At 34.0% G+C, this 26,692-nt stretch overlaps 1 protein-coding gene across 6 annotated transcripts in view; it reads right to left on the bottom strand.

Moving 5' to 3' along the window:
* Positions 1-26,692, bottom strand: part of PHF14 (PHD finger protein 14) — a 209,207-nt gene that overhangs the window by 135,187 nt on the left and 47,328 nt on the right. For all 6 annotated transcript variants that reach the window (XR_006211374.1, XM_007076662.3, XM_007076664.3 and 3 more), the window contains exons 8-14: positions 23,641-23,787; positions 22,735-23,005; positions 22,071-22,177; positions 20,851-20,946; positions 18,912-19,015; positions 16,983-17,114; positions 2,790-2,958 (exon numbers count right to left, since the gene is read on the bottom strand). Coding sequence is in view for 5 of the 6 variants with exons in the window: in XM_007076662.3 (XP_007076724.2) it covers positions 2,790-2,958; positions 16,983-17,114; positions 18,912-19,015; positions 20,851-20,946; positions 22,071-22,177; positions 22,735-23,005; positions 23,641-23,787 (1,026 nt within the window). In the remaining variant the exon portion in view is untranslated. The remainder of the gene's footprint in view (positions 1-2,789; positions 2,959-16,982; positions 17,115-18,911; positions 19,016-20,850; positions 20,947-22,070; positions 22,178-22,734; positions 23,006-23,640; positions 23,788-26,692) is intronic.

Here is a 26,692-nt window from a genome sequence, read left to right as displayed (position 1 = left end):
AGACTAAGACTTTTACACAAGAAAACAAGAGACAAATAATACAGTAAAAGGAATTGGAATAAATTAGAAAATTCAAAAGCTTCCTTATAATTCCAGGCTGTAAGAACAAGTAAACTAAAAGAAAATATGATCCTCTTTTATCTGAAATAATACTAAACTATGGACACAAAAATATCACTATAATATGTACAAAATGTCCGTCTCTGGTTAAAGATGATAACACTGGTCCTAAAGATTTCTTTAAACAGTAAAGAAAACGATGTTTCTTAAAAGGATAATCTTTGCAAACACAGACACATGCTTTACTCGAATATCTTAATAGCCACATTGAAGTTATTGGCATTGAAGTTACAGAAAATGTATTAGAAATGAGCAGGCTTAGGGCGCCTGGGTGGCTCTGTCGGTTAAGTATCTGACTTCGGCTCAGGTAATGATCTCACAGTTTGTGGGTTTGGGCCCTGTGTCGGGCTCTGTGCTGACAGCTCAGAGCCTGGAGCCTCCTTCAGATTCTGTGTCTCCCTCTCTCTCTACCTCTGCCCCACTCGTGCTCTCTCTCTTTAAAAAAAATAAACATTAAAAAAATTTTAAAAAAGAAAGAATGAAAGAAAGAGAAAGAAAGGAAGAAGGAAGGAAGGAAGAAGTGAGCAGGCTTGAAGGAAAATTCTCTCTAGTTTATTTGTAAACAAAATATATTTGTGAGGCCAAAAAAAATTGTTTTAAACTAATGGGAATTATAAATAAAACAATTTCAAGTTGATTAATTTAGAGCATTGAAAAACAACTATTTAAATTATCTGGGAGACAATTTCCACATCTGTTTCCTCAATTTCAAATAAGCTCATAACACAAACTGAAATACTCAAAGTAACTTCTCTTATGATTAGATTAAATGTGTTATTACAGATTAAAGAAAATTAAAGAAATTAAAGAAAGCTGTTACTTTAAGGAAAAAAGAAAAAACTCTCTACAACTAAACAGGTAACAAAACAAAGGATGACAACTAACCCTAAAAATAGCTACATCTTGGGATGCCTCAGCTCAGGTCTTGATCTCAGGGTCGTGAGCTCAAGCCCGGCCACTAGACTCTGTGCTGGGCATAAAGCCTACTTAAAAAAAAAAAAAAAAAAAAAAAAATCTACATCTCCTTCAGGAGGAGGCAGATTTTTCAAAAGTGTCTGCCTTGGTCCAGAGTAAGAAAGTAAAAAATGTCTCCCCAGGAATTCATAACTGCAAGCCAGCCTTCACTGGATTGGGGCAGAAATTGACACTATTTACATAATGGAAAAAGACACACACACCAAACTTATTTAAAATGGTCTTAGGTTAGGGGTGCATGGGTGGCTCAGTCAGTTAAGCAGCTGACTCTTGATTTTGGCTCAGGTCATGATCTCAGAGTTCATGAGACTGAGCCCCATGATGGGCTCTGCACTGACAGCATGGAGCATACTTGGGATTTTCTCTCTCCTATCTCTCTGCCCCTCTCCCCACTAACTCTCTTTCTCTCTCTTAAAATAAATAATAAACAAACATTTAAAAATAAATAAAATAATAAAATGGTCTTAGGTTAGTACACCTCACCGGCACCTGGTAATAACAAATATAAATACTTTCTGGAAGAAATTGTTTAAACTCTAATCTCAAAAATTTTGTGATGAGAAATAGACTAACAACCTCATAGAAAAATCGGAGAAGACTTGCATTTACATTTCCTAATAGATAAAATACATAGATACTCAAAGTCATTAGTATTGAGACAAATACAAAATAAAATGATATGCTATTTTACATGTATTGCATTGGAAAGCATTAAAATATTGCACAAAATAAGTTTAGGGAACAATAGTAAGATTATTCATTGCTATGAATATAAACTGGTTTAAAACACAGTGGAATTAACTAGCAAAACTGAAGACGCACATATCCGATAACTAAGCAAATGAACACCTTGGTATATATCCTAACTCCTTGTTAGCATGCTGCAGGAGACATTTACAAAAATATTCAAAACAGAGTTGTTTACAAAAGAAAAAAGATGGAAACAAAACTGCCAATCTAAAGAACAAAACATATGATCTATTGTTTTAATAAAAAATACTACACATTAGTAAAAATAAATGAACTGTAACTACACAGATCAGTATTTATGAATCACATCAACAAAATTTGGCTAGGGACACCTGGGAGGCTCAGTTGGTTGAGCATCTGACTCTTGATTTCTGCTCGGGTCATGAGCTCATGGTTCGTTAGTTCAAGCCCCTCATTGGGCTCTGTGCTGACAGCACAGAGCCTGCTTCAGATTCTTTCTCCCCCTCTCTCTCTTCCTCTCCCCTGCTCAAGCTCTCTCTCTCAAAATAATAAACTTAAAAACAAAAAAAAAACTGGTCAAATTAACAAATACCAAAAGGAAAAGCCTGACTCCATTCATACAAAATTTAAAAACTGCAAAACTATGTATTATTTACAAATACACACATTTGGAAAGTCATTACTAAAAAAAAAAGAAAAGAATGAGAAATATAAAGTTGAGGAAGGAGGTGATCTCTGTGCTAGCCAGGTAAGAATGAAATTACCAAGGGATTCACAGGGGACATCAGGCTTTGTTACTGTTTATTTTTGAAGCAGGTCAGTGGATACAGTGGGTATTCATTATTATTATGCTTTAAGTTGAATATATAAAGCATAAATTCTCAGTTATGTATGGTATATTTCATAATGTAAAACAACAAACTGGCCTCAGAATTTTGCCCTCAGAAGTTTGTGATGATTATGATAAACAGGGAAAAACTTACCGTATTTCTTATTGGAATCTTCTTGGGTTCTGGGGGCATGTCCTGTGGAACAAATTTCACTGGTTCCTTAATCTGCCTTCTTGATCGTTTGGTACCATCTGGTAAGGTTTCCATGGCCATGTCTGCTTCCATGTCACTGCTCCCTGCCTGGTCACATTCTGAACACTGCCTATATAAAGAAAAAAATGTAAGTTCATACGTTTATTTTTATCTTCTAGTGTTAGCTATGGTTTCTATTAATACAAAATTCAGGTAGATGTGAAGAATATATGAAACTATATACGAGTATGTGTGACCACAGGGTATACAATGACTACATACAGAGAGGTACATACACTCCTATAAGAATGTCAATAGTAAATGTATAAAGCAATTCCATGTACTCTGTAAGTATCATAAGAACACATGCAATAATGCTACATGTTTAAGTAAACCCATGTAAGAGATTTCAGCACTGGTGGCACAATCCAAAGCAACAGAAATGTGTCTCTCCACCTAGAAAAAAAATGCACTGGCAGATTTTGTTTAATACAATTATTTTAGAACTCTGGATTCTACTGAAGGCTTGTAAATTCCAGGGAAAGGCTAGCACAGGTAAATCACCATTAATTTCTGTTAATTTCATTTCTCAGCAGTCAACACTACCCAACCTCCAACCAAGTCACATGGCAGGCAGTTGTGCACATATTCCTGCAGTGGCTTACATACAGTCAGTAAGAACCAGGATAGCCAAAACAAACCATGTCCTCCAAATATTGGGAATCCATACTCTGATTGGGAATTACTGCTTCTGATCACAGAAGTACAAAGAGGTAGGTGTGTGGTAAGGACCCTCCCTAAAGAATATAGTGGAGGCTTCTCAGAACAAAGGAAGGCAATGTGACCCAATCAACTCCTATACAGGTATGTATAGCTCTGACACGACTCTGTAACTTGAAATGTGTCCAATCAGACTATATGTGTCACCATATATGGGAGACAAAGAAGTAGAAGTTGCATAAAAGGCTATACCCTGCTGCACTCGGGACTCAGCCTTTTTGGGATCTTAACCCGCTGAGTCCAGGTGGCACAAATAAAGCTGCTTCCTAGAAAGAGGAACCTCAGAGTTCTGTTTCTCTGTGTAAGAACCCTGCTATATGTGACCCCCCACTTGGCCTGAAATGACTTCCAGTACTTAAAAGACCATTGTCATTTATTTCCACCTTCATTTTTCTCTTTGTCCTCTTTTGGGAGCCAGACATTAAAGATATAGACATTCAAAACATAAGTGCATATACAAGAAAAATTAGAAAGTGGCCACCCTTGCCCAGGGAAAGGCTTAGAAAACATATGAGAAGACTGCAAGTTTATACCTCAGTCTGATCCTTAGCAGAGAGATAGCACACTATAATAAAAACAACAAACAAACAAAAACTAACAAAACAGCAAATGCTGGGAATGGAGAAAATCTCATTTCTGAAGTTATTACATTATTAAACTCAAATGTCCAGTTTTTGACAAAAACCCCACAAGAAATAGGAAAAGGAAAGTATGGTCCATTAAAAGAGAAAAAAAATTTAACAGAAACTGTCCCAGAAAACCTGATGGCAGATCTACAAGACAAAGAATTATTCTTTAAATGTTCAATTAACTAACAGAGATTGTGGGAAAAGACAAGAAACAATTTATTAACAAAATAGAAATATCAATAAAGAGACAGAAAGCCTAAAAATAAATGAAAAAGAAATTCTGTAGATGAAAAGTATAATAACTGAAATGGAAAATTTACTAAAAGGATTACAAGGGTAGATTTCCAGGGGCACATAGATGGCACAGATAGTTAAGAGTCTGACTTTTGATTCCAGCTCAGGTCGTGAGAATGAGACCTGCATTGGGCTCCTTATGGACAGCACAGAGCCTGCGTAGGATTCTCTCTCCCTCTCTCTCGGCCCCTCCCCTGTTTACATGTTCTCTCTCTCAAAATAAATAAACTTTACTTAAAAAAAAAAAAAAAGGCAGATTTCCAACTACACAACCTATCCTCACACCTAAAGGAGCTAGAAAACAGCAAATAAAGCCTAAAGTCAGCAGAAGGGAGATAATAAAGATTAGAGCAGAAATAAAATATATAAAAACAAACAAAACAGTAGAAAAGATCAACAAAACCAAAAGCTGGTTCTCTGAAAGAGTTAACAAAATTGATAAACCCCTACCCAGACTTATCAAAAAGAGAAAGGACTCAAATAAATAAAATCACAAATGAAAGAGGAGAGATCACAACCAACACCAAAGAAGTACAAATGATCATAAGAGAATACCATGAAAAATTACATTTTAACAAAATAGGCAATCTGGAAGAAATGGAAAAATTCCTAGAAATTCACAAACTACCAAAACTAAAGCAGAAAGAATAGAAATTTGAATAGGCCCATAACCAGCAAAGAAATTGAATCAGTAATCAAAAATCTCCCAACAAACAAGAGTCCTAGGCCAGATGGCTTCCCGGGGAAATTCTACCAAATATTTTTTTTTATTGTTTATTTATTTTTGACATAGAGAGAGACAGAGCATGAGCAAGGGAGGGACAGAGAGAGATAGACACACAGAATCTGAAGCAGGTTCCAAGCTCTGAGCTGTCAGCACAGAGCCCGATGCAGGGCTCAAACTCACAGACCATGAGATCATGATCTGAGCCGAAGTCGGATGCTCAACCGACTGAGCCACCCAGGCGCCCCTCTACCAAACATTTAAAGCATGGTTAATACCTATTCTTCTCAAACTGTTCTAAAAAATAGAAATAGAAGGGTAACTTCCAAACTCAATCTATGAGGCCAGCATTACTTCGATTCCCAAACTGGACAAAGACCCCGCTAAAAAGAATTACAGGCCAATATCCCTGATGAACATGAATGTATTAGCAAATCAAAATCAACAGTACATGAAAAGAATTATTCACCATGATCAAGTGGGATTTATTCCTGGGCTGCTGGGGTGGTTCAATATCCACAAATTAATCACTGTGATACACCACATTAATAAAAGGAAGGATGAAAACTATAAGATCCTGTCAATAGATGCAGAAAAAGCATCTGACAAAATAAAGCATCCATTCTTAATAAAAACGTCCATAAAGTTTGGATAAATGGAACATACCTCAACACGATAAAAGCCATATACAAAAGACCCATAGCTAATATCATCCTCAATGGGGAAAAACTGAGAACCTTTCTCCTACAGTCAGAAATAAGACACAGATGTCCACTCTCACCATTACTATTTAACACAGTATTGGAAGTCTTAGCCTCAGCAATCAGACAACAAAAAGAAAATGTATCCAAATCAGCAAGAAAGAAGTCAAAATTCACTCTTCACAGACAACATGACACTCTATGGAGAAAACCCAAAAGATTCTACCAAAACATTGCTATAACCAACACATGAATTCAGCAACATCTCAGGATATAAAATCAATGTGCAGATATCTGTTGCATTTCTGTATGCCAATAATGATGCAGCAGAAAAAAAAAAAAAAATCAAGGAATCGATCCCATTTGCAATTGCACCAGACACAATAAGATACCTAGGAATAAATTAACAAGGTAAAAGATTTATACTCTGAAAATTATAGAACAATTTTAAAATAAATTGAAGAGGACACAAAGAAATGGAAAAGCATTTCATGTTCATGAACTAGAAGAAAAAGCATTGTTAAAATGTCTACACTACCCAAAGTAATCTACACATTTAATGCAATTCCTATCAAACTACCACCAGCATTTTTCACAGAGCTAGAGCAAACAATCTTAAAATCTGTATGAAACCAAAAAAGACTCCAAAGAGTCAAAGCAATCCTGAAAAAGAAAATTAAAACTGGAGGCATCACAAATCCAGATTTCAAGCTGTATTACAAAGCTATTGCAAAGACAGTATAGTACTAGCACAAAAACAGACACAGATCAATGGAACAGAACAGAAAACCCAGAAATGGACCCACAACTACATGGTCAACTAATATTTGACAAAGCAGGAAAGAATATGCAATGGAAAAAAAGACAGTCTCTACAACAAATGGTGTTGGGAAAACTGGACCATTTTCTTACACCATACACAAAAATAAATTCAAAATGCATGAAAGACCTAAATGTGAGATAGGAAACCACCAAAATCCTAGAGAAGAACACCAGCAGAAACCTCTTCAGCCTCAGCTGTAGCAACTTCTTACTAGACATGTCGCCAAAGGCAAGCGAAACATAAGCAAAAATGAACTATTGGGACCTCATCAAGAGAAAAAGCTTCTGCACAGTGAAGGAAACAATCAGCAAACCTAAAAGGCAACTGACGGAATGGGAGAAGATACTTGCAAATGTCATATCAGGTAAAGGGTTAGGATCCAAAATCTGTAAATAACTGATCAAACTCAACACCCAAAAAACAAATAATCCAGTGAAGAAATGGACAGAAGACATGCATAGTCATTTTTCCAAAGAAGACATCCAGATGGCTAACAGACACTTGAAAAGATGCTCAACATCACTCATCATCAGGGAAATACAAATCAAAACCACAGTGTGATATCACCTTACACCTGTAAGAATGGCTAAAATTAACAACACAATAAACAACAGGTGGTGGTGAGGATGCAGAGAAAGGGGAACCCTCTTGCACTGCTGGCGGGAATACAAACTGGTGCAGCCACCAGTGTGGGATACAAAAATACAGATTCGAAGGGGTACATGCACCTGAATGTTTATATCAGCATTTATCAACAATTGCCAAACTATGCAGAGAGCCCAAATGTCTATCAATTGATGAGTGGATAAAGATGTGGTGTGTGTGTATACACACAAACATATATGGAATATATACACATATAAGGGAATATTATATATATGTGTATACACACACACACACACACACATATATATACAATGAAATATTAGCCATCAAAAAGAATGAAATCTTGCCATTTGCAATGACATGAAGCTAGAATATATTATGCTCAGTGAAATAAGTCACCCATGGAAAGACAAATACCATATGATTTCACTCAGGTGTGGAATTGAGAAACAAAACAGATGAACGTATCGGAAGGGGTGGGGGAGAGAAGAGATGGAAACAAACCACAAGAGACTCTTGATAGATAACAAACTGGGTTGACAGAAGGAGGTGAGTGGGAGATAGGCTAGATGGGTGATGGATACTAAGTCAGGAACTTGCGATGAGCACTGGGTGTTGTATGTAAGTGATGACTCACTGAATTCTACTCCTGAAACCAATATGGCACAGTATGTTAACTAAAATTTAAATTTTCAAAAAATGGAAAAAAATAAAATAAAAATGAAAAAAAAAATAGAAGGACAGACTTGAGCAGCAAACTTGAAAGAACGAACAATGGAAATTACAAAGTCTGAGGAACAAAAAGGAAAAAAAAAACTTGAAGAAAAGCAAACAGATCTTAAGAGGCATGTGGGACATCAACAAATGGACCAACATCTGCACTGTGGAAGGCTCAGAAGGAGAAAAAGGACAGGGAGAATATCTGAATAATGACTGAAAACTTCCCAAAGTTCGATGAAAGATGTTAATATAAACATCCAAGAAGCTCAGCAAATACCAAGGAAGATAAACTCAAAGAATCCCACACCAAGACATATTATAATCAGTATTTCCAAAGAAAAAGACCCAAAGAAAATCTTGAAAGTATAAAGACAGAAATTCAGAATCATCACATATAAAGGAACCTCAGTAAGATTATAAGCAGATCTCTCATCAGAAATTTTGGAGGCCAGAAGGCAGTGGATTAATATATTCAAAATGCTAAAAGAAAAAAGAAAAAAAAAAAACAAAAAACCCTGTCAACCAAGAATCCTATGTCCAGCAAAACTGTCCTTCAAAAGAGTGAGAGAAATTAAGACAGTCCTAGACAAACGAAAGCTGGGGGAGTTTGTTATCACCAGACCTGTCCTACAAGAAATGCTCAAGAGAGCCCTGCAGAGTAAAAAGAAAAAGAAAAAAGAAAACAAAAAAGGACACTAGACAGCAACTCAGAGCTATTATGGAAAAATAAAGATCTCAATAAAGGTTAATGCATGATCAATTATAAAAGCTGGTATTATAACAATAGTTTGTAATTTCATTTTTTACGTAATGTAAGAGATGAATACATTAAAAAAATTAATACCCTAAAAGCTAACATTATACCTGTTTTTGAAGTCCACGTGCATGTTAAAGAAGGATTTAATTTTTTTTTTTTAAGTTTTATTTATTTTTGGGACAGAGAGAGACAGAGCATGAATGGGGGAGGGTCAGAGAGAGAAGGAGACACAGAATCTGAAACAGGCTCCAGGCTCCGAGCTGTCAGCACAGAGCCCGACGCGGGGCTCGAACTCACAGACCGCGAGATCATGACCTGAGCCGAAGTCGGCTGCTCAACCGACTGAGCCACCCAGGCGCCCCAAGAAGGATTTAAATTAGATATACAAATATACACAAATGACCAACAAGCACAGGAAAAGGAGCTAAACATTACTAATCATTACGGAAATGAAAATCAAAACTATAATGAGATACCACCTCACATCCAATAGGATGGCTATTATCAAAACAGAAATATTAAGTGCTGGCAAGGATATAGAGAAATTGGAACACTTATACCCTGCTGATGGTACTGCTGCTGATGGTGTATCTGCTTTGGAAAGCAGTATGGTGGTTCCTCAAAAAATTAAAAGGAGAATTACCATATAATCCAGTCTCAAAGAGACATCTGTACACCCATGTTCATAGAAGCATTATTCACTGTAGGAGTAGCTGTAGGAGTAACCCTAGTAACTACTGATAAATGGATAAGGAAAATGTGGTACAGATATCATGGACTACCATTCAGCTTTAACAACAAAGAGCATTCTGCAATATGCTACAGTATCGATGAACTTGAAGACCTTACTCTAACTGAAATAAGCTAATCACAATGAAAAATACTGTATGATTTCCACTTACATGAGGTACTTATGACAGTAGTTAAAATCACAGAAACTGAAAGTAGAATGGTGCTTGCCAGGGGATGGAGGTGAGGGAGGAATAGGGAGCTGCTGTTTAATATGTAGACTTTTAATTTTTACACTTAGAAATGATTAAGATGGTAAGTTTCATGTTATATGTATTTTGCTACAATAAAATATTTGAAAAAACATTAGTTACACTAAAATATAATTAACCCTGAAACTTCAGTCTATATCAGTGCTGTTCAGTAGAACTTTATATGATGTTAGAATTCTCTATAACTGCACTATCCAGTACAATAGCCACTAGACATATATAGCTACTGGGTACTTGTATGTGGCTAATGTGACTGAGGATCTGATTTTTTTAATTTTGATTTTAATCAATTTAAATTCAAGTTGTTACATGTGGCTAGTGGCTAACATTTGGACACTTGGACAGCAAGTCTACAAAATGTTGAAAATCTTGATATTCCCCATTATAAAAACCCATTTAAAAACATATAAGAAGCTGTTAAAAGTAAAATAGTTTCCAAATATTTTCTTCAAATTTAAAAGAATGATCAGGAAGTATTTCTTTCAAAGTCTAATTTATAGTTATCTTTATAAATATGGTTATAAGATAAAATTATGTTTGATATTTAGTTTATGTATCAGTACTCTTAGTTTATATCAATATCCTCAGTTTACACCAATACCTCTGAATGCATCTTAGATTTCTCTTACCAAGTATTTTCGAAGATTTCTTGCCATGTGAAGTCAAAATTCACACCTTTCGCTCATTAATAAAGTAAACATTACCAAACGAATATTTATTTTTTATAAGTAACAGCTTTAAACTTTGAACTCCAGTAAGAGTTAAATGCAATATACCATGTGTTATGAAGACATATACATTAATTGCCAAAATACAAATTTATATTGAAGGCATTGATTTTAGTATCTAAAAGTTCCCATTTAACCAAAATTGACAAGCAACATTTTAACACTAAAAAAGTTGACCAATAAGGAAAAAACAAGGAAATAATTTATCATGTGTTACTTAAAAATTTTTATGTCTATTCCAAGCACTTTATTCCTTGAATTCACAGATTACCATCAAAATTAAAATACAAATAAAATGTAATACACTAAATTGTTCCTGTTTTGTCCCTCTTGAAAGATTAAAAGATCAAAGACTGGTATGAGAACTAAACACCTAAACATATCTCCTAACTGAAATAATTAATATATTTTGAAATAATCTATTGGCAGTCCTAAATTGTGAAAACCCCACAAACGTTAAATACCATTAGTAAATAGTAACAAATACAACAAACATTAAAACAGAAATGCCTATAGAAAGATATCAAGTTATATCACAGAAAAGGGCCAGTTCCTTGTATTTACAGATTATAACCTTAAGTGATCATTTCTACCAGTTGATGTGAAATGTAGCCAAATTTTCTCAGACAGTTCCAATTCATTTTTAATATACATGAATTTCTGGGGTATAGAAACAAGTCCCTTTTTTAGGACAAATCATTGTTGTTGTTTTTTTAATTGAGTTTTTTTCCCTTTTGTTTCTCATTTTGTAACTATAACCCTTGTGAGAACATTCTCTAACTTCTCATGGTCATTTCTCATCCTCACCAAAAGTAATACATTTAAGTAACAAAAAAACTTGCATTAGAGCCTTCTGACAGTAGTACCATTATTCCCTGAACTCCACAAAACATTGAACAACGCAGAAAATCAAAACAAAATGTAACCACCAATGAAGAAATTTATCTATTTCTTTTCAAAACAACTGACACGATAGTTACAGTATAGAGTCACATAGATGGACACACTACTTGAAATTTTTCCAACAATGTATTAAATACTAAAGTCTCTTTTATGTATCCTTTAAGATATGAAAAAGCATATTTGCCACACTAATCAGTACAAAAGGTCCTAAGAAATAATGATCTAGGATAAAGCCAAGGCCTGTCCAATTCAATGTTATTAAGTACTATTTAGGGGTAAAGTCATAATTATCTTTCATAATGTCAAAACACATACCTGGCTTCTTGTAATAACCCACTAAGCTGCTATCCTATATATTTAATCCTCTGTATTTTTACTTAATATATTCTACCAAGGGTTAGAGAATCCTGTAATTTATAATTCCCATGCAAAATATTAAAAATAATCTTAGGTAATCAAATATTGAATTAATTAAAAAGGAATTTTAAAGTAATAAAAGTTCATGTCAGGAATTTATAGAAAAGAACAACCTTCATACTGAAATGAAATGCCAAGAGATTTTCTCATTTGCTGTATCTTCTTCATCTCCTACACCATACATTGCAACTTATGTTCAGAAGGGGGGTTAAAAATTTTTAACTACCAAAGAAAAAATATTTCATTCATTAATGCTAAGACAAGGAAGAAGACTAATTCAATTTATAGAAAAACTTATTTGCATACATCAGAGAAAAAAGGATTTTATGAGTCATTAAATTTAATAAATGCAATGATACTTTATTCCTCAAATATTATACATAATTCATGTTTTGCCTTTTTTTTTTTTTTTTTTTTTTTTTTTTGCCTTTACAACTTACTTCCTTCGGTCTTCAAAGATTCCATACCACAATTTGTTTCTTCCCTCATCTCTAAGCCTTTTCCCATATTTTCTCCTCTTTTTAGAGGAAAATTTTCACTGGTGCCTAAACCACAATGAACTATCACATCAACTCTGTTAGCACAACTGTCATCAAAAAGATAAGAAATAATAAGTGTGGAAAAAAGGGGACGCTCAGACACTGTTAGCAGGGAAGTATACTGGTGCAGACACTATGAAAAATAGTATGGAGGTTCTTCAAAAAATTAAAAATAGAATGCCTATATGATCCAGCAAGTCCAATTCTCAGTATACAACCAAGGGAAAATCACTACCTTGAAAAATATCTATATTCCAATGTTCATGTATCATTATTTATAATAGCAAAAATATGGAAACACCCTGTGTCTATTGATGAGTGAATGGATAAAATAAACTGTGGGAGAGAGATATATATAATGGAATATTATTCAGCCATAAAAAAGAAGAAAATCCTAGCCATTCGCAACAGCATATATGGACCTTGAGGGAATTATGCTAAATAAGTCAAAAGCAAATATTGTATGATCTCACTTATATATGGAGTATTTTTTTAAACTCCATATTTATGAGTTTTTTAAACTCATAAATAAAGAATACAGATTGGTGGTTGCCAGAGGCCAGGAGGTGGGTGCTAAAGGGGTAAAGGTGGTCAAAAGGTATAAAATCCCAATTAAAACATAAATAAGTCCTGGAGATGTAACATACAACATGATGACTAGAGTTACTAATACTGTATTGTGTATTTTAAAGTTACCAAGAGAGTAGATCTTAAAAGTCCTTATCATAAAGACAAAAAAAAAAAAGTCACTATGTATAGGAATGGATGCTAACTTACTGTGGTAATCATTTCACAATATGTACACCTAAAACTAATCCAATATTTTATGTCAATTATCTCTCAATAAAAAAGGAAAAGAGTTAATGGAAGAAAGGGAGGATAAATTATGAAAAACAGGGGAAGAAACCTTCCGTAAATTCTTCACTGAAGGGTTTTTGCTATAGATTTTCTTTTATCTTAAGAGAATAAACAAAAGTATATCCAAAGAATAAAAGGATATAATAAATATTACTCAATTATCTAATTGTCAAATAATACCCTTCAGAATATTCCTTTTTATTTTGAGAAAGAGAGAGTGAATGAGGGTGGGGGCAGGGGAGGAGCAGAGAGGGAGAGGGAGGGAGGGAGGGAGAGAGAGAGAGAGACAGAGAGAGAATCCCAAGCAGGTTCTCCACTGCCAGCATGGAGCCCAACACAGGCCTCAAACTCAGAAACCATGAGACCATGACCTGAACTTAAACTAAGAGACAAACACTTAACCAATTGCTACCGAGGCGCCCCCAGAATATTCTTTAATTAGAAAAAGCAAGACAAATTCTGATCAGGTGGGTGGTGGAAACATAGATTACTCTAAAATTAAAAGAATTACTTATTATTTGAGCTATTGTACTAAATCAAACCCTTACTAATTTATACAGTATTACGCTTGTCTTAGAAGAATGTAAGGCAGTATACAAGATCATATATTTAAAAAGAAACATACCAAGATAACATAAACTCAAAGCAAGACAAAATAGATTTCTAACACTAGAAGTAAATCCAAACAGTATACTTTCACTAGTCTATCACCTGCCAAATTCCCCATCCACCAAGCACTCTTCATCTGATTTGTCCACCCCTAATCCAACCTTAGAAGTTCCTGGGTTTCTCTCCTCTCCTGCTCCTGGACAGCTGAGCATCACTGGAGAAAAAGCAATTAACCAAACTTACTAAACTAATTCACTAAACATTCCTGTTCACTATATACTATATATATATATACACAAACACATACACATAAACACATATATACATACATATGCATATATATATGTGTGTGTGTGTGTATATATATATATACATATACATATGTATGTATATATATATATACACACACACACACATATATATATATGTATATATATGGCCTCAGCAGGTCGTTTATCTATTTTTTTTTTCCCACAGTAACTGTTGGAAACTATCCCCTGTCTTCTTAAGTTCCCATCACCACCCCAGGTCCTTTACCTCTCCACAGACTACTTCTATTTCACTGAAAAGTCAGAGCCTGTCTAATGTGAACTTATTCAACTTCCCTACTCTCCACCAATAATTACTTCTGCATCTTTATCCATTTCTTCTTTCCTGTTACATGTCTTAAATCAGTCCAGCATAACCAATCAACTATTGTGGTGTGGACCAAACAGAAAGCATCTAGATCTCAAACTAGTATCTTCCAAAAGCAGTGCTGATACTGGGAGGAGAGAAAAGCTAAGACAGCAGGTGCTTAGTCTATCATGCCGAACACAGTATTTGAGAAGGAAAGATTGCATAGTAATTCTAGCTAGCAGTGAACATAAAGGGGCATACCAGAAAGGGAGTTACCAAGTGCACACAGCATAAAGACAGCAAAAGCAGTGATTGGTGACATTCAGAAATGTATACCAGTAGGCTTTGTAGAAATTTAAGCCAGTAACAGGCCCAGTCATGAGATAAAGGTCCAGGAACCCTTTCCCTAAGAGGAAAGGACCTTTCTAGAACCTCTTTTCCTAAGAAAAAGACTGAGAAGAACTAAACAGAAACAAAGCAGGGGTTAGGATTAGTGGTGTGTTAGTAAATATCTAACACCTAGCTCTCTATGGAAAAAAAGTGATAATTTGTAGCATTTGTCAATTTCTGCAGTACAAATACTCCTAACCATAGCCAATATCCAAGTACCAAAAAGGCATCAGAGAATGCAGAATGGGGGAAAGATGCATAGTAGCACACCATTACAGTTTTTCTACCACACATATACAATAGACTTAGGTAAAGACCATAGGTAATAATAAAATATTTAGGAAGTGAAACTGTTTTAATGTTTATTATCTTTCATATAACTTCAAAAATAAACTGCAAATGTTAAAAAGAAAAAAGTGCCTCTCACATTTGAGATACACTAAAGAAAAATATAATTCTATAAAATTTACTCCAAAACCAATACACTCAATTAATTGCTCAGCAAAACTAAGTTGATTACAGAGGCCAAAGGAAATCTGATAACTGGAAACTAGAAGATATTGAAGACTTCACTTTGTTCCAATATTAGCTTCTACTTTTACTTTAAAACACTGCAACCAATGCATAGGACCCTAAGTACTTTTAGGTCTTTTGGGGAGAACTTTCACTAAAACATCCGAGGCAACCAATGCATTTTCATCTGAAGTTCTTCCAGAAACTTACACACTGGAAACCAGAACTCTGCAAGCAGAGCAATATTAGAAAAGTTCATAATCTCATTTAAGTAGAGAACTGCATCTCTCCATATCAAAGCACCCTGGCCCTGGAGACTACCAAACTGGCTTTCAATTTAGAAACACCCACCTAGGATGCTTATTACCACTGCTGGCATTCTAATAAGCTACAGCATTTTCTTAGTAAACTCTGGTTTCAAAAGCACATATCAAGAAGTATATACATAAACTCCACTATACTCGAAAAGGGCAGACTAGTAGGACTCTCTCAAGACAAACTGATAAAAGAACACTATGAAAAAGCAATCCTGTGAAAATGGTGAAACAATAGAAGCTTCCTAATAAAATAAACAGAGATTGCTTTATGAGATGAAACAATGAAGTCAAAAAACATGCTTAATGTGTTTCACAAACACATGACTTTTTATATAGATTATCATTTAAGAACCTGGGGTTTACTCTTTTCTAAAAGTAGAAAGGTAATTTGTCTAAACAGAATACTGATGTTTATTCCAAAGTTTTCCATGTCCTATATTTTTCCTATATAGAATCAGCCTATTAAAATTTGAGCATATCTCTCTCCCTTGAACTAGAATTAAGGAAAGGATACAATTCATCATACATAAGCTTTTATAAAACATCTGTAGTTATGCAATATACCTAAGTTAATAAAAAAAAAAAACACCTTAGAAACGTATGTCAAATGTTTCTAGATTTGCAAAGAATGGTTAAACTTAAACAGAACTAACATAAATGACAAATACCACAAGTAAAACCTTGGGTGAAACTAATTTAATTACAAATAAAAGCATGAATATGGAGGCAAGTTCCTGATAAATTCATTCAATTTCAAAACAAAAAGCATTAGAGAAATTCTTATAATAAAGAGAATTAAAACACCTGAGACAGAATTTATGCCTTAACTATTGATAAGATATCACAACAGCCTCAATTAACTTAAAATTCATTTCTCAAAAAAACTATTACAGATTTATTCATATAATATTATAATAAATATTTATGTCTGAAGTGTTCTCACCACAAAATAGAAAATGGGAACTAATGTGAAGTGACAGATATGTTAATTCGTCTGATGCTGGTGATTATTTTACAATGTGTAAGTATATCAAATCATTAAGTTGTATATCTTAAATATAATTTTTAATTGTCATTAATACTTCAACAAAGTTGGAAAAATATTAAAATATCAATTAAAAATGTGCTAAAAACTTCATTATGAAATAGGACATAACACTTCATCTTATACTATTGAAACAGAGAGCAAACCAGTTCTACCATTAAAATCTCTTTCATTTTACTTACCAGTAACTGTTTTTGGTCTTCCTTGGCATCCTTGTAAGAGGGGGATCCAGACACCCAAGGTGGTAATGGAGTTTACAGGTATCACACAATAAAAGAAGATGCTGATCATGGTTCTTCTTACAAATTCCACAACTTTGAATAAAGGCAGCAAATAAACGATTAGAATAATAATTATTTTAGTGAAACAGCTATTTATAGCACATTTTTTTAAATTTTAAAATTTCACCTTGGGATTAATGTTTCTTCTGTTAAAATCAAGTGTTTTTTTTCTTCAAATGTGCCTCTTTGTAACATCAATAATTATTAGTTCTAAATATTTGAGACTACAGAAAAATAGCTGGATCTAGTATAATTATTATTCTGGAGTCAAACTTTTCAGAGAGAGGCATATATAAGACAGTATTCTCAGGATGCCTGGCTGGCTCTTGGTTAAGTGTCTGACTCTTGATTTCAACTCTGGTCATGATCTCACAGTTTGTGAGATCAAGCCCTGCATCGGGCTCTGGGATGACAGCACAAAGCCTGCTTGGGATTCACTGTCTCCCTCTCTCTGCCCTTCCCTTGCTTGTTCTAAGTAAATAAAAAAACTTAAAAAAAAAAAAAAAAGAAGAAGATAGTATTCTCAACATCACAGCTACCTCAATTTAGTTATCACTTAAAACATTTAATATTAGCTCAACTTTTCTCTAGAAACATAACTATTAAACAAAAAGATTTTACAATTTTCTACTTCTCTCAAACTACAGAAGTTAATTTACAAACAAAATTGTTTATTTTAACATTAATTATAAGCCTTTCAATGAATCTTCAACATGTAAATAAGCTACATTTCTAAATAAGTCTCTTCAAAATCAGACTTTGAGTCTTAAAAGTACACCAATTGATATTTTTGTGAGGAATGGGGAATTTTGCATTGTTGTTACTGTTATTTGGATTTTTGTTTCTTTTCAAGGAATCCAACTTTTCTTGTGCAAAACATCAACTTAACTACTCCTGAGAGCACAGGCACCATGACTGGAATATCTCTGTTTTTTTATATTGGGAACATAAAGTGTGAAGAAAAAGTTGTTGAGAATCTCTAACAGCTACCCATCCATGTAAGAAATAAAAATGATTTTTGAAGTTTTAAATTATCCTAGAGAAAAAGGGTCACATACACGCAACAACGACAACCAGTACTTGGTTCTCAATGCTACTCAAGTGAAAAAGGAAAATCATTTACAATACATTCTGAAACAAAAATGAACTGTACTGACAAGTGAGAAGCACTGTGATATGCATGGTGGTTCCAAACGAACCAATTTTGTTTGGAAAAGCTAGATTGAGCCAAGAAGTCTTGGCTATGCAAAATTACGATAGAGACAAAAAAGTAAATAACAAAAGCACTTCTAGAAATAAAATTATTACAACTGAGCATATAAAAAAATATAGACAGATTCAAATCTAGAACTTATCTTCATTATCCACCACTGTACAAAGGCAGTAATTCAGATTGTATATGATACCCATCACTACCTAAAAACACATGCAAAGCTCTAAAACTCATTAAAGTAAAATAAAATATAAATGCCCATTAAATAATAGATTATTTTAATTATTTAAGAAAATGATCATCTACATTATTTAAAGTCACTTTCCAATTCCCCCAAGACAATGGATTGTTCATTTCCATGCAACTTTTGGACATATATCTCCACTTATTTAAAGGATACAAGTCATTAATCTTATCATTAAAAGAGGAGCAAAAATCTCTTCTCTCATTCAACCTAAACCATCTTTGATAAAGGTATTGATAAAATGAATTTCAAATGCATTTAACATAAATTCTAATACGGACATAATCCATTCACAAATATTTGAAGCATCTTGTTACTAAAAGTATGAGTTTAAAAACACACAATATTAATCTGTTATCATTTTATTACTTGCCTATAAAGTACTGCAGGAAGAATAGAAGTCTTTTGTGTGCCTCCTTCTTTTTTACTGGGTTTTCTCTCCTTGGGTGCCCGCAAAATTGCCGGTATGTTCAACTTCTATTGATTTGAACAAATGCAGTTTATTTTGTTTTAAAGAAAAAATATAAAGCAACATTCTCCTCTATTTGCCACTCAAGTCAACTAAATATGCTAGAATTGTGAGGGAGAAATGTCTTACCAGCTATTACACCAGCAAAAAGAATTAAAATGAGTTTCTGTCTCACAGTTACTCTCATTAAAAATCTATAATTACATACTCTCATCCTTTTTCAGTGAAACACTAAAACATTATGAAAATTAAACTTCTACTTTAGCTTTAAAAAGTGAAAGACAAGGACAAGCATTTAAGAGCTTTAAAAAACCACACACAATACACTTGACAAAAAGAATATTGAAGCCGTTTATTTTCCTCAACATCCCAGCTACACGGTGCTCCATAGGTTAATTAGAAAAATTATCTTATTGGACCAAACTCTCCATAAAGTGAATGAGATTCTTTTTGGGTTTCTACTAATCTGTAGTATGCTGGCTTCTGAGACAGCAACCATCTATCAAAGTCATTTCTCGGTGGCCTGGTGGGCCGACATCTGTTCAACCAACTGGAAAAAAGTGTCATGCGAGTGGTACAAATGAATTCTACTTCTTCTGTGTATTTTACATTTGCACAAGGAAATTTGTGAACTTCTGTTAAAAGTAATTTAATAAATGACAATGCTCTTTTATGGTACATAATGCTTTACACTAAATAGAAGATTCTTATGAGACAATCTTGTAAATCAAGCCAAAACATAATGCTAGCTTGGCAAATAAATAATAGTCTTGCACTCAACATTAACTTCTCTAAATATAAAACATAAAGCACCATAATCTTCCCCAAATCCATCAACAACCTATCAATAGGAAGAAAGGTCAATTCTCCATAGGTGACTGCTCCTTCTCACCTCTTAAATTATGTTATTCATTGTAATATAAGCCGCATACATCCTGTTCACAAAAGAAGCATCTTGAAAGCTAGCAGAGCACAACACATACCGATATGTATTATTTTCTAAAATATTAAGTCTACACAAATTGTATGATAAATTGACCCTTTGTAAACTTCTGAAACAAGTACAATGAAAAATATCTCTTCTTTGATAAACTCCTTCACAAATAAGACTACTTTCACAGTACCACAGGGAGTCTCCATCTCCTTCTAAAATATAACAGATTATTTGAATGAATCCTTAATTTATGAATTATACACAGTACTAAAAAAAGCATTCAAAGAAATCTATTTGGCAATGATTCTTCTTTTTTAACACCAAGAACTTTAATAGGCTAGATATGCTCAAGGATAAAGTAAATTTTTTCATTACTACAATGATATCTACTTAACGGGAAAAACCACACTTTAGACTCTCAAGTTTCAAAACCCATCTCTTACATAGCTCAAAACCAGATTAACATAAAAACGAATCTCTTCAGTTTGCCTTTTAAATTTTATGTCAAAAAAAAAAAAAAAGGTGGGGGAGAGGGGACTAAATATAACATAAGAACAAGATAGAAAAAAATGTGGCAAGGACTCTAAAACTGCTAAATTACACATAAGAAGAATGTGGTAGGAGCGAATTCATGCTTCACATCTTAGCTTCACCACAAATGACAATCAGAGCAAATGAAAAAGTTCTGCAAACAAGATAGCTGTTAAAACAAGCAAATTAAGCTACAGGTTCTCAGTAGGCAGCTTCCAATTCTCTAGATATATTTCAGGCATTATCATTATCCCAGAGGATTAGTTGGCCCTAATCAAACAGAATTTTTTAGTTAGGAAAGTTGTATCAGAAGTCTGATCTCTGAAAATAATATAAAGAATGAGAACAGAAGGAGATAGCAATTGGAAAGAAACTAACCTGCCCTGTGATTCTGCCTAGTAAGGCCCATATTCCTTGCCCTTCGCTTCGAAGTTTTCCATTCAGGTTTTGTAGTTCTTCTAAAGATTCACACAGCTACAACATAAATAATCAAAATTAGTATGCCAATAAAATATGTAGTAATCCATGGGAAAATTTAAATAATTTATCAACAAGTGTCCAAGAATATACTTATAGTCCATATTTTTTATAGTCCATATTTTTAATATATTTAAGCCACAGTACCGAGAGATGAGGCTATCCAATTACTTAATCAGCAACACTACTAAAATGTAAGCATTTTGTTTTATATTAGCATTTTTACTGACAATAATAATACCTATATTTATCATTCGGTTACAGTTTTCTAGATATTTCATACACATTCTGCTAATTAATCCTTAAAAGTCTACCAAGATGCATTTCCACCATTTTCCCAATAAGAAAATTAAGGATTATATGCTGTCTGTGACTTGGCCAAGATCATAGAACTAGCAAGAATCCCCAGATCTTCTGAATCTAATCCCAGTACTCTTTTCACTACAGATGGCTGATATTGGAAACTTACCTCTTATTAATTTTTTATCACTTAAAATAACATGACAGTAAGTCAATATAGGTTTTATATGCTCATGTGACTTATTACCTAACATTTTGGCCACACCTTGCTTTTACATTCTTTTGATCTCCCTCATCATTACAATGAAGAGGCAGAATGGAAATTTAGATTGGTAGGTATTTTTCTTAAATCAAAAGTAACATTACAAATTCAAGACAAAAACAATAATTTAAAAGTAAGTTTCATTGTTTTCTACAAACTTAGAAAGTGAGGCTCTACAGTATACTAGTTAGAAAGAAGGAGTCAGGCTGGCCTCAAACCCCAACTCTATGACTTGACTATCTATGTGAGTCTGGGCAAATTACTTCACCTCTTTAGGATTCAATTTTCTCCTCTGAAAATGGGAGCAATAATTACAACTCACATTATAAAACAGAAATGAAAATTAAATGAGTTAATAAATGTAACATGCTCAAGATTGTACCTGGCACATAGGAGGTGCTTAGTGTTAGTGCTGATAATACATTCAATAAGAGTAGGAATTGTAGGGAAAGGTCTAAAGATTCCAGAAAATTTTCAAAATGGGACATACACAGAAAGCTCTAATATCGCAAATGACATCAACAACAGATCATATTATGTTGTTTTGTAGCCGACTTACCTTATTATATTCCACATGGAGTTTTTCCTGTTCATTCTCTAATTTATCCTTTATATTCTTTTGTTCAGCCATATTTTCCTGAATTTGAATCATGCGCATATTTCTCTCTATTTAAATTAAATATGCAATTTTACTTATTAGAAAATAAAAGCTGATGTATAAAACACACAAAGGAAGAAGCTAGCCATAAAGATGATCATATGGATAATCATACATTGTTTGCAACATTTTTAACCCTATTTACAAATACATGAACTCAGCATTTTACAACAACCCACAACTTAATAGAAAAATTAACATGCTTTTGGGGCGCCTGGGTGGCTCAGTCAGTTAAGTGTCCGACTTTGGCTCAGGTCATGATCTCACAGGTTGTGAGTTCGAGCCCCGCATCAGGCTCTGTGGGGCTCCAGCTCAAAGCCTGGAGTCTGCTTCAGATTCTGTGTCTCCCTCTCTCTCTGCCCCTCCCCTGCTCACGTTCTGTCTCTCTTTCAAAAATAAATAAATGTCAAAAACAATTTTTTAAATAAATAAATAAACATGCTTTTTACTTAATATATGTAATGTAGTATGGCTAATACACTTTTAAAAACTGACAGTGTATCAAATATTTCCAATAGCAAATTGTTCTCATTGAAAATGTGAATGTATCAGTGTGTATACTGACCAAAGTAATAATTCACAAAATCAGCAGTGAGAGCAGGTTGTTTATGCTTTCTCCTTCCATCCACACTAGAACTAGTATCTGAATTGTCCACTGGGAAGATATCTGTACTGATTCCCATTAGCTCTGCTTTCCGCATCAGTTTACGAATGGCTGAAGCACTGCTAGTGAGTGGTCTGGGCAATTTTTCCCTTGGAACCCAGGCCTGGGGTCTGGTGGATCGAGCTAGTTCTGCTTTGGCACGATATTGCTGAAGCCGGGCATTGATTCTTGCCTATAAAAGAAAAGCATATACATTTTAAAAGATATTAAAATGTAACATATTCCTTATGATTTCTACTTGTATGTTTAGGATAGTAAAGACAACCAGAATTTCCTGTATCAAGGCAAATTGTATCTATCCACAGTTCTTAAGATAATATTCTTGGATTACAATAAAAGGTCTACCCCAGTAACGAATCCAGGTCCTAGTCTATGATCCGAGTTGTCAGAAACTAATTTGACTGAACTGAAGTTCCTTTTCTCAATACCTGCAAAAGTCTATAAATTCACTTAATTTACATAGAAATACATTTTAAAAGATGGGCAAACTGATCAAATCTTTTACATAAGCAAACACTAAAACAGACTGAAAAAAAGATATGGTCAACATACTGCACTGATAGAATAACTTCTCTAAGCCACATTTTTCAATGTATTTGGAAACGTGCTTTATAAAAGGCTTCTCAGTTGACTAAGGAGTAACATATTCAGCTACAAACTACACTCACTACCTTAATGACAATCTACTTCCTAGGTAACTAACCAAACTTCATAATTACATTTCACATGTCATTGGCACACACACATGAGATGTGAAATCCATAACCTTGAAAGAAAAAAACATGAGTTTTGGCATGAATCCCATACCTGTGCTTCTGGTGACAGTTGCTTCTCCCTTTCTTGCAAAGACATTTTACAATAGGATTGTAGAGCCAAGTAGTTTTTTCTCTTCCATTTTCTGTCTAACCTATCTGCATGTTGCTTACAATAAGCAAAAAATGGATCTGCTATATCCTATACCAAAAAAAAAAAAAAAAAAAAAAAAACAGAAGGGAGGAGTGAATATTTTCACTTCAAAGGGTCATAAACAACCTAACACAAGAGATAATATTTGCTTTTTGAAGATTCTCCTATGTTGTTGGTTATTTCTAAAATAAATTACAAAAGTAACTTTTATACACAATGATAAAAATTGCTGCTTTTGAAACTTAATCCTGTATATCAACTTCAAATTAACAACTATTTTTTTCTTTAAAGGGCCTTGTAGATTTAAAAACACTGAAATAAAATCTTAGGTATTGTATTTAGTTAAACTTGTGTACCTAAAAAAATAAGCAAGCACTGTTTAAAACAAATAGAATTTTCATAATCGTAGGTAAAAGCCATCATTAAATATTAAAGTTATGTATACATAGATTAATATTACAAAAAATACATCCAGAAAATACAGGACTAGCCAACACAGATAAGTGGAACATTTTTAACTGGCTAGCAATGCATGGCCAGATTCTACCCAAGACAAAAATGGATTAAGAAGGCCAGACTTCTTTTTACTTCTATTTACTGTCAATTGAACACATTAGGTATCACCTTTAACTCTTTATACAACTTTAAAATCTCAAACAGAAAACATAGCTCTCTCATAGCCATCTCTCAGGATACTAACCTAAAGGGTCTATTTTTATTCAAAAAGAGTAGAGTACCAAAAAAAAATTTACTCTATCAAAAACAAAAATAATTTGTAAATATTTAGCCAAAACAAGTAATCTGCATTGTGATTGCCAAAAAAATAACTGGGAGTTCATTCTTTAGGTCTGTCCCAAGGAGAAGAAATAAAGATAAGCTCTCCATATATAGTTTTTATCCAAGTTATGTTAGAAGGGTCTCTTAGTAAGGTGAGATTTTACAACCCAAAGAGAAATGATGACACTAAAAAAAAGAAACAAATGAGAAAGAACAGAAAGGAATATAATAACAAGAACAATAAATATGAGGTATCCTTAACATAAAAAAAGTGTATGAGGCAATTCTGTAGTGTGATATCCACAAATGTCACAATATAGTACGGTGGATAACATCACAGAATTTAGAAGTACAAAAAGCCCGGACACAATTTGAGCCACTGAAATTTAATGCATGAATGATTTCAGTCCATTAAGTCAAAGGTTATGGGGAAAAAAAAAAAAATCAATAAAAATCTATACTCTATTTCCATTGTTTCAATGAGAACTTTCTACATGGTAACGGTACGAACAATACCAAAATTATACTTTATCACAGAAGAAACTACCATATGGTTTACATGAAATATAAGTAACTTTAAGGGAAACTATGGTGTGAAACAAATTTCTGTCAGCATAACTGAATCTGTGCTATTGTTCGATTTTAATAATAAATACATTATATCATAACATGGTTTGAATATTCTAAATAATTTGGAATTCTCACAAAGCAGATCAGAAAGAATAGACACTTTCGGGCACCTGGGTGGCTCAGTCAATTGAGCGTCCAACTCTCGATTTGGGCTTAGGTCACAATCCCAGAGATGTGGGATTGTACTCCATGTTGGCCTCTGTGCTGACAGCATGGAGCCTACTTGGGATTCTCTCTCTCCCTTTGCCCCTCTCCCCCACTTGCCGCTACCCTCTCTCTCTCTAAAAGAAAGAAAGAAAGAGAGAGAGAGAGAGAGAGAGAGGGGCGGGGGAGGGGGGGAGGGAGGGAGGGAGGGAGAGAGAAAGAAAAAGAAGAGAATAGAAACTTTAAATGGATCCTCACCACTGAGATAAAAAGTACTGTCAGAAGGCTACAAAAAGTCTTTAGAATATAGTAAGGCATATGATGTCACTAGATGAAACTAGGGTACTTACTCTCTTTTTCCACCTTGGTTTTACTGCCTATATAAAACAGCCATTAAGAAGAAATCCCACTTAAGAAACCAATCTGTAAAAGGGGCGGGGGGGGGGAGCTTTCTCGAATGTCATATAAAATTGAAACAGAAGATATGCCCACAAACAGTAGATTTGTTTTACTTTAAAATTTGTCTTTTAATTAAATATGCTATTATATTACATGAATCTTAGTCTACAGAAGTATAATAGCCAAGAACTTCCTTTAACAGAATGATTACTGCCAAGAGCAAATCTTATTGATACTGATTCTTGGGTTTTAAAACACTGTTCAGAAATCTTTATAATTTTCCAATTCTATAAGTGTTTATAAGAAGACACCAGAAACACATGTAAATATATTTAAATCATTCCCCACAAAAAAGTACACCTAACAAGGAAGCAAATGTGGAGAAAAGTCACATTTTGTTATTCTAGCATCCAGAATTCCTACCTAATCAATCAAGGGAGGCAGCAAGGCAAAGGAAAAGCCTCAGGTCCTGTTTCTACATCCTGATTTATTTCAATTTCCCCTGTAAATTTCCCCAGATGAGATTAGAGACAGAGACATGCAGACCACAGATGCAAACTATTTATTTAATGTAATATTGTGTTTCGTTTGTTTCATTTCCATGTGCATGCCTTTAGATACAGGGATGTATGCTCTAAATCACTATAGACCCCCTTACATTCCACTGTCCCATCATGCGGCTACTTTACACATTTTTGTTAGCCACTGTCTACCCTCCCCCCAAAATGTTGAATGGCAACTATATAAAGGAACCCAAACTGCCATAGTATGACAGGTAAAGCTCTCAAAAAGTTCTAAAAGAAATGGCTATAAAGGAGTCTTCCTGATTGCAAAGCTCAAAGTTTTCCATAAGTACAGTAATACCCTACCCTACAGACTCCATGATCTGGGTATTCACTTGGGATTTATCTCATCTTCTAAGTCTTACTTGTACTGCCCCTCTGCACTGCTGCCCACCATCTAGAGTGTAGTCAATACTAATCCACATAACCTTATTATATAA

The sequence above is a fragment of the Panthera tigris genome, chromosome A2 (genome assembly GCF_018350195.1).
Source record: "Panthera tigris isolate Pti1 chromosome A2, P.tigris_Pti1_mat1.1, whole genome shotgun sequence".
Lineage (NCBI taxonomy): Eukaryota > Metazoa > Chordata > Mammalia > Carnivora > Felidae > Panthera > Panthera tigris.
This window is presented reverse-complemented; position numbering and strand designations above follow the sequence as displayed.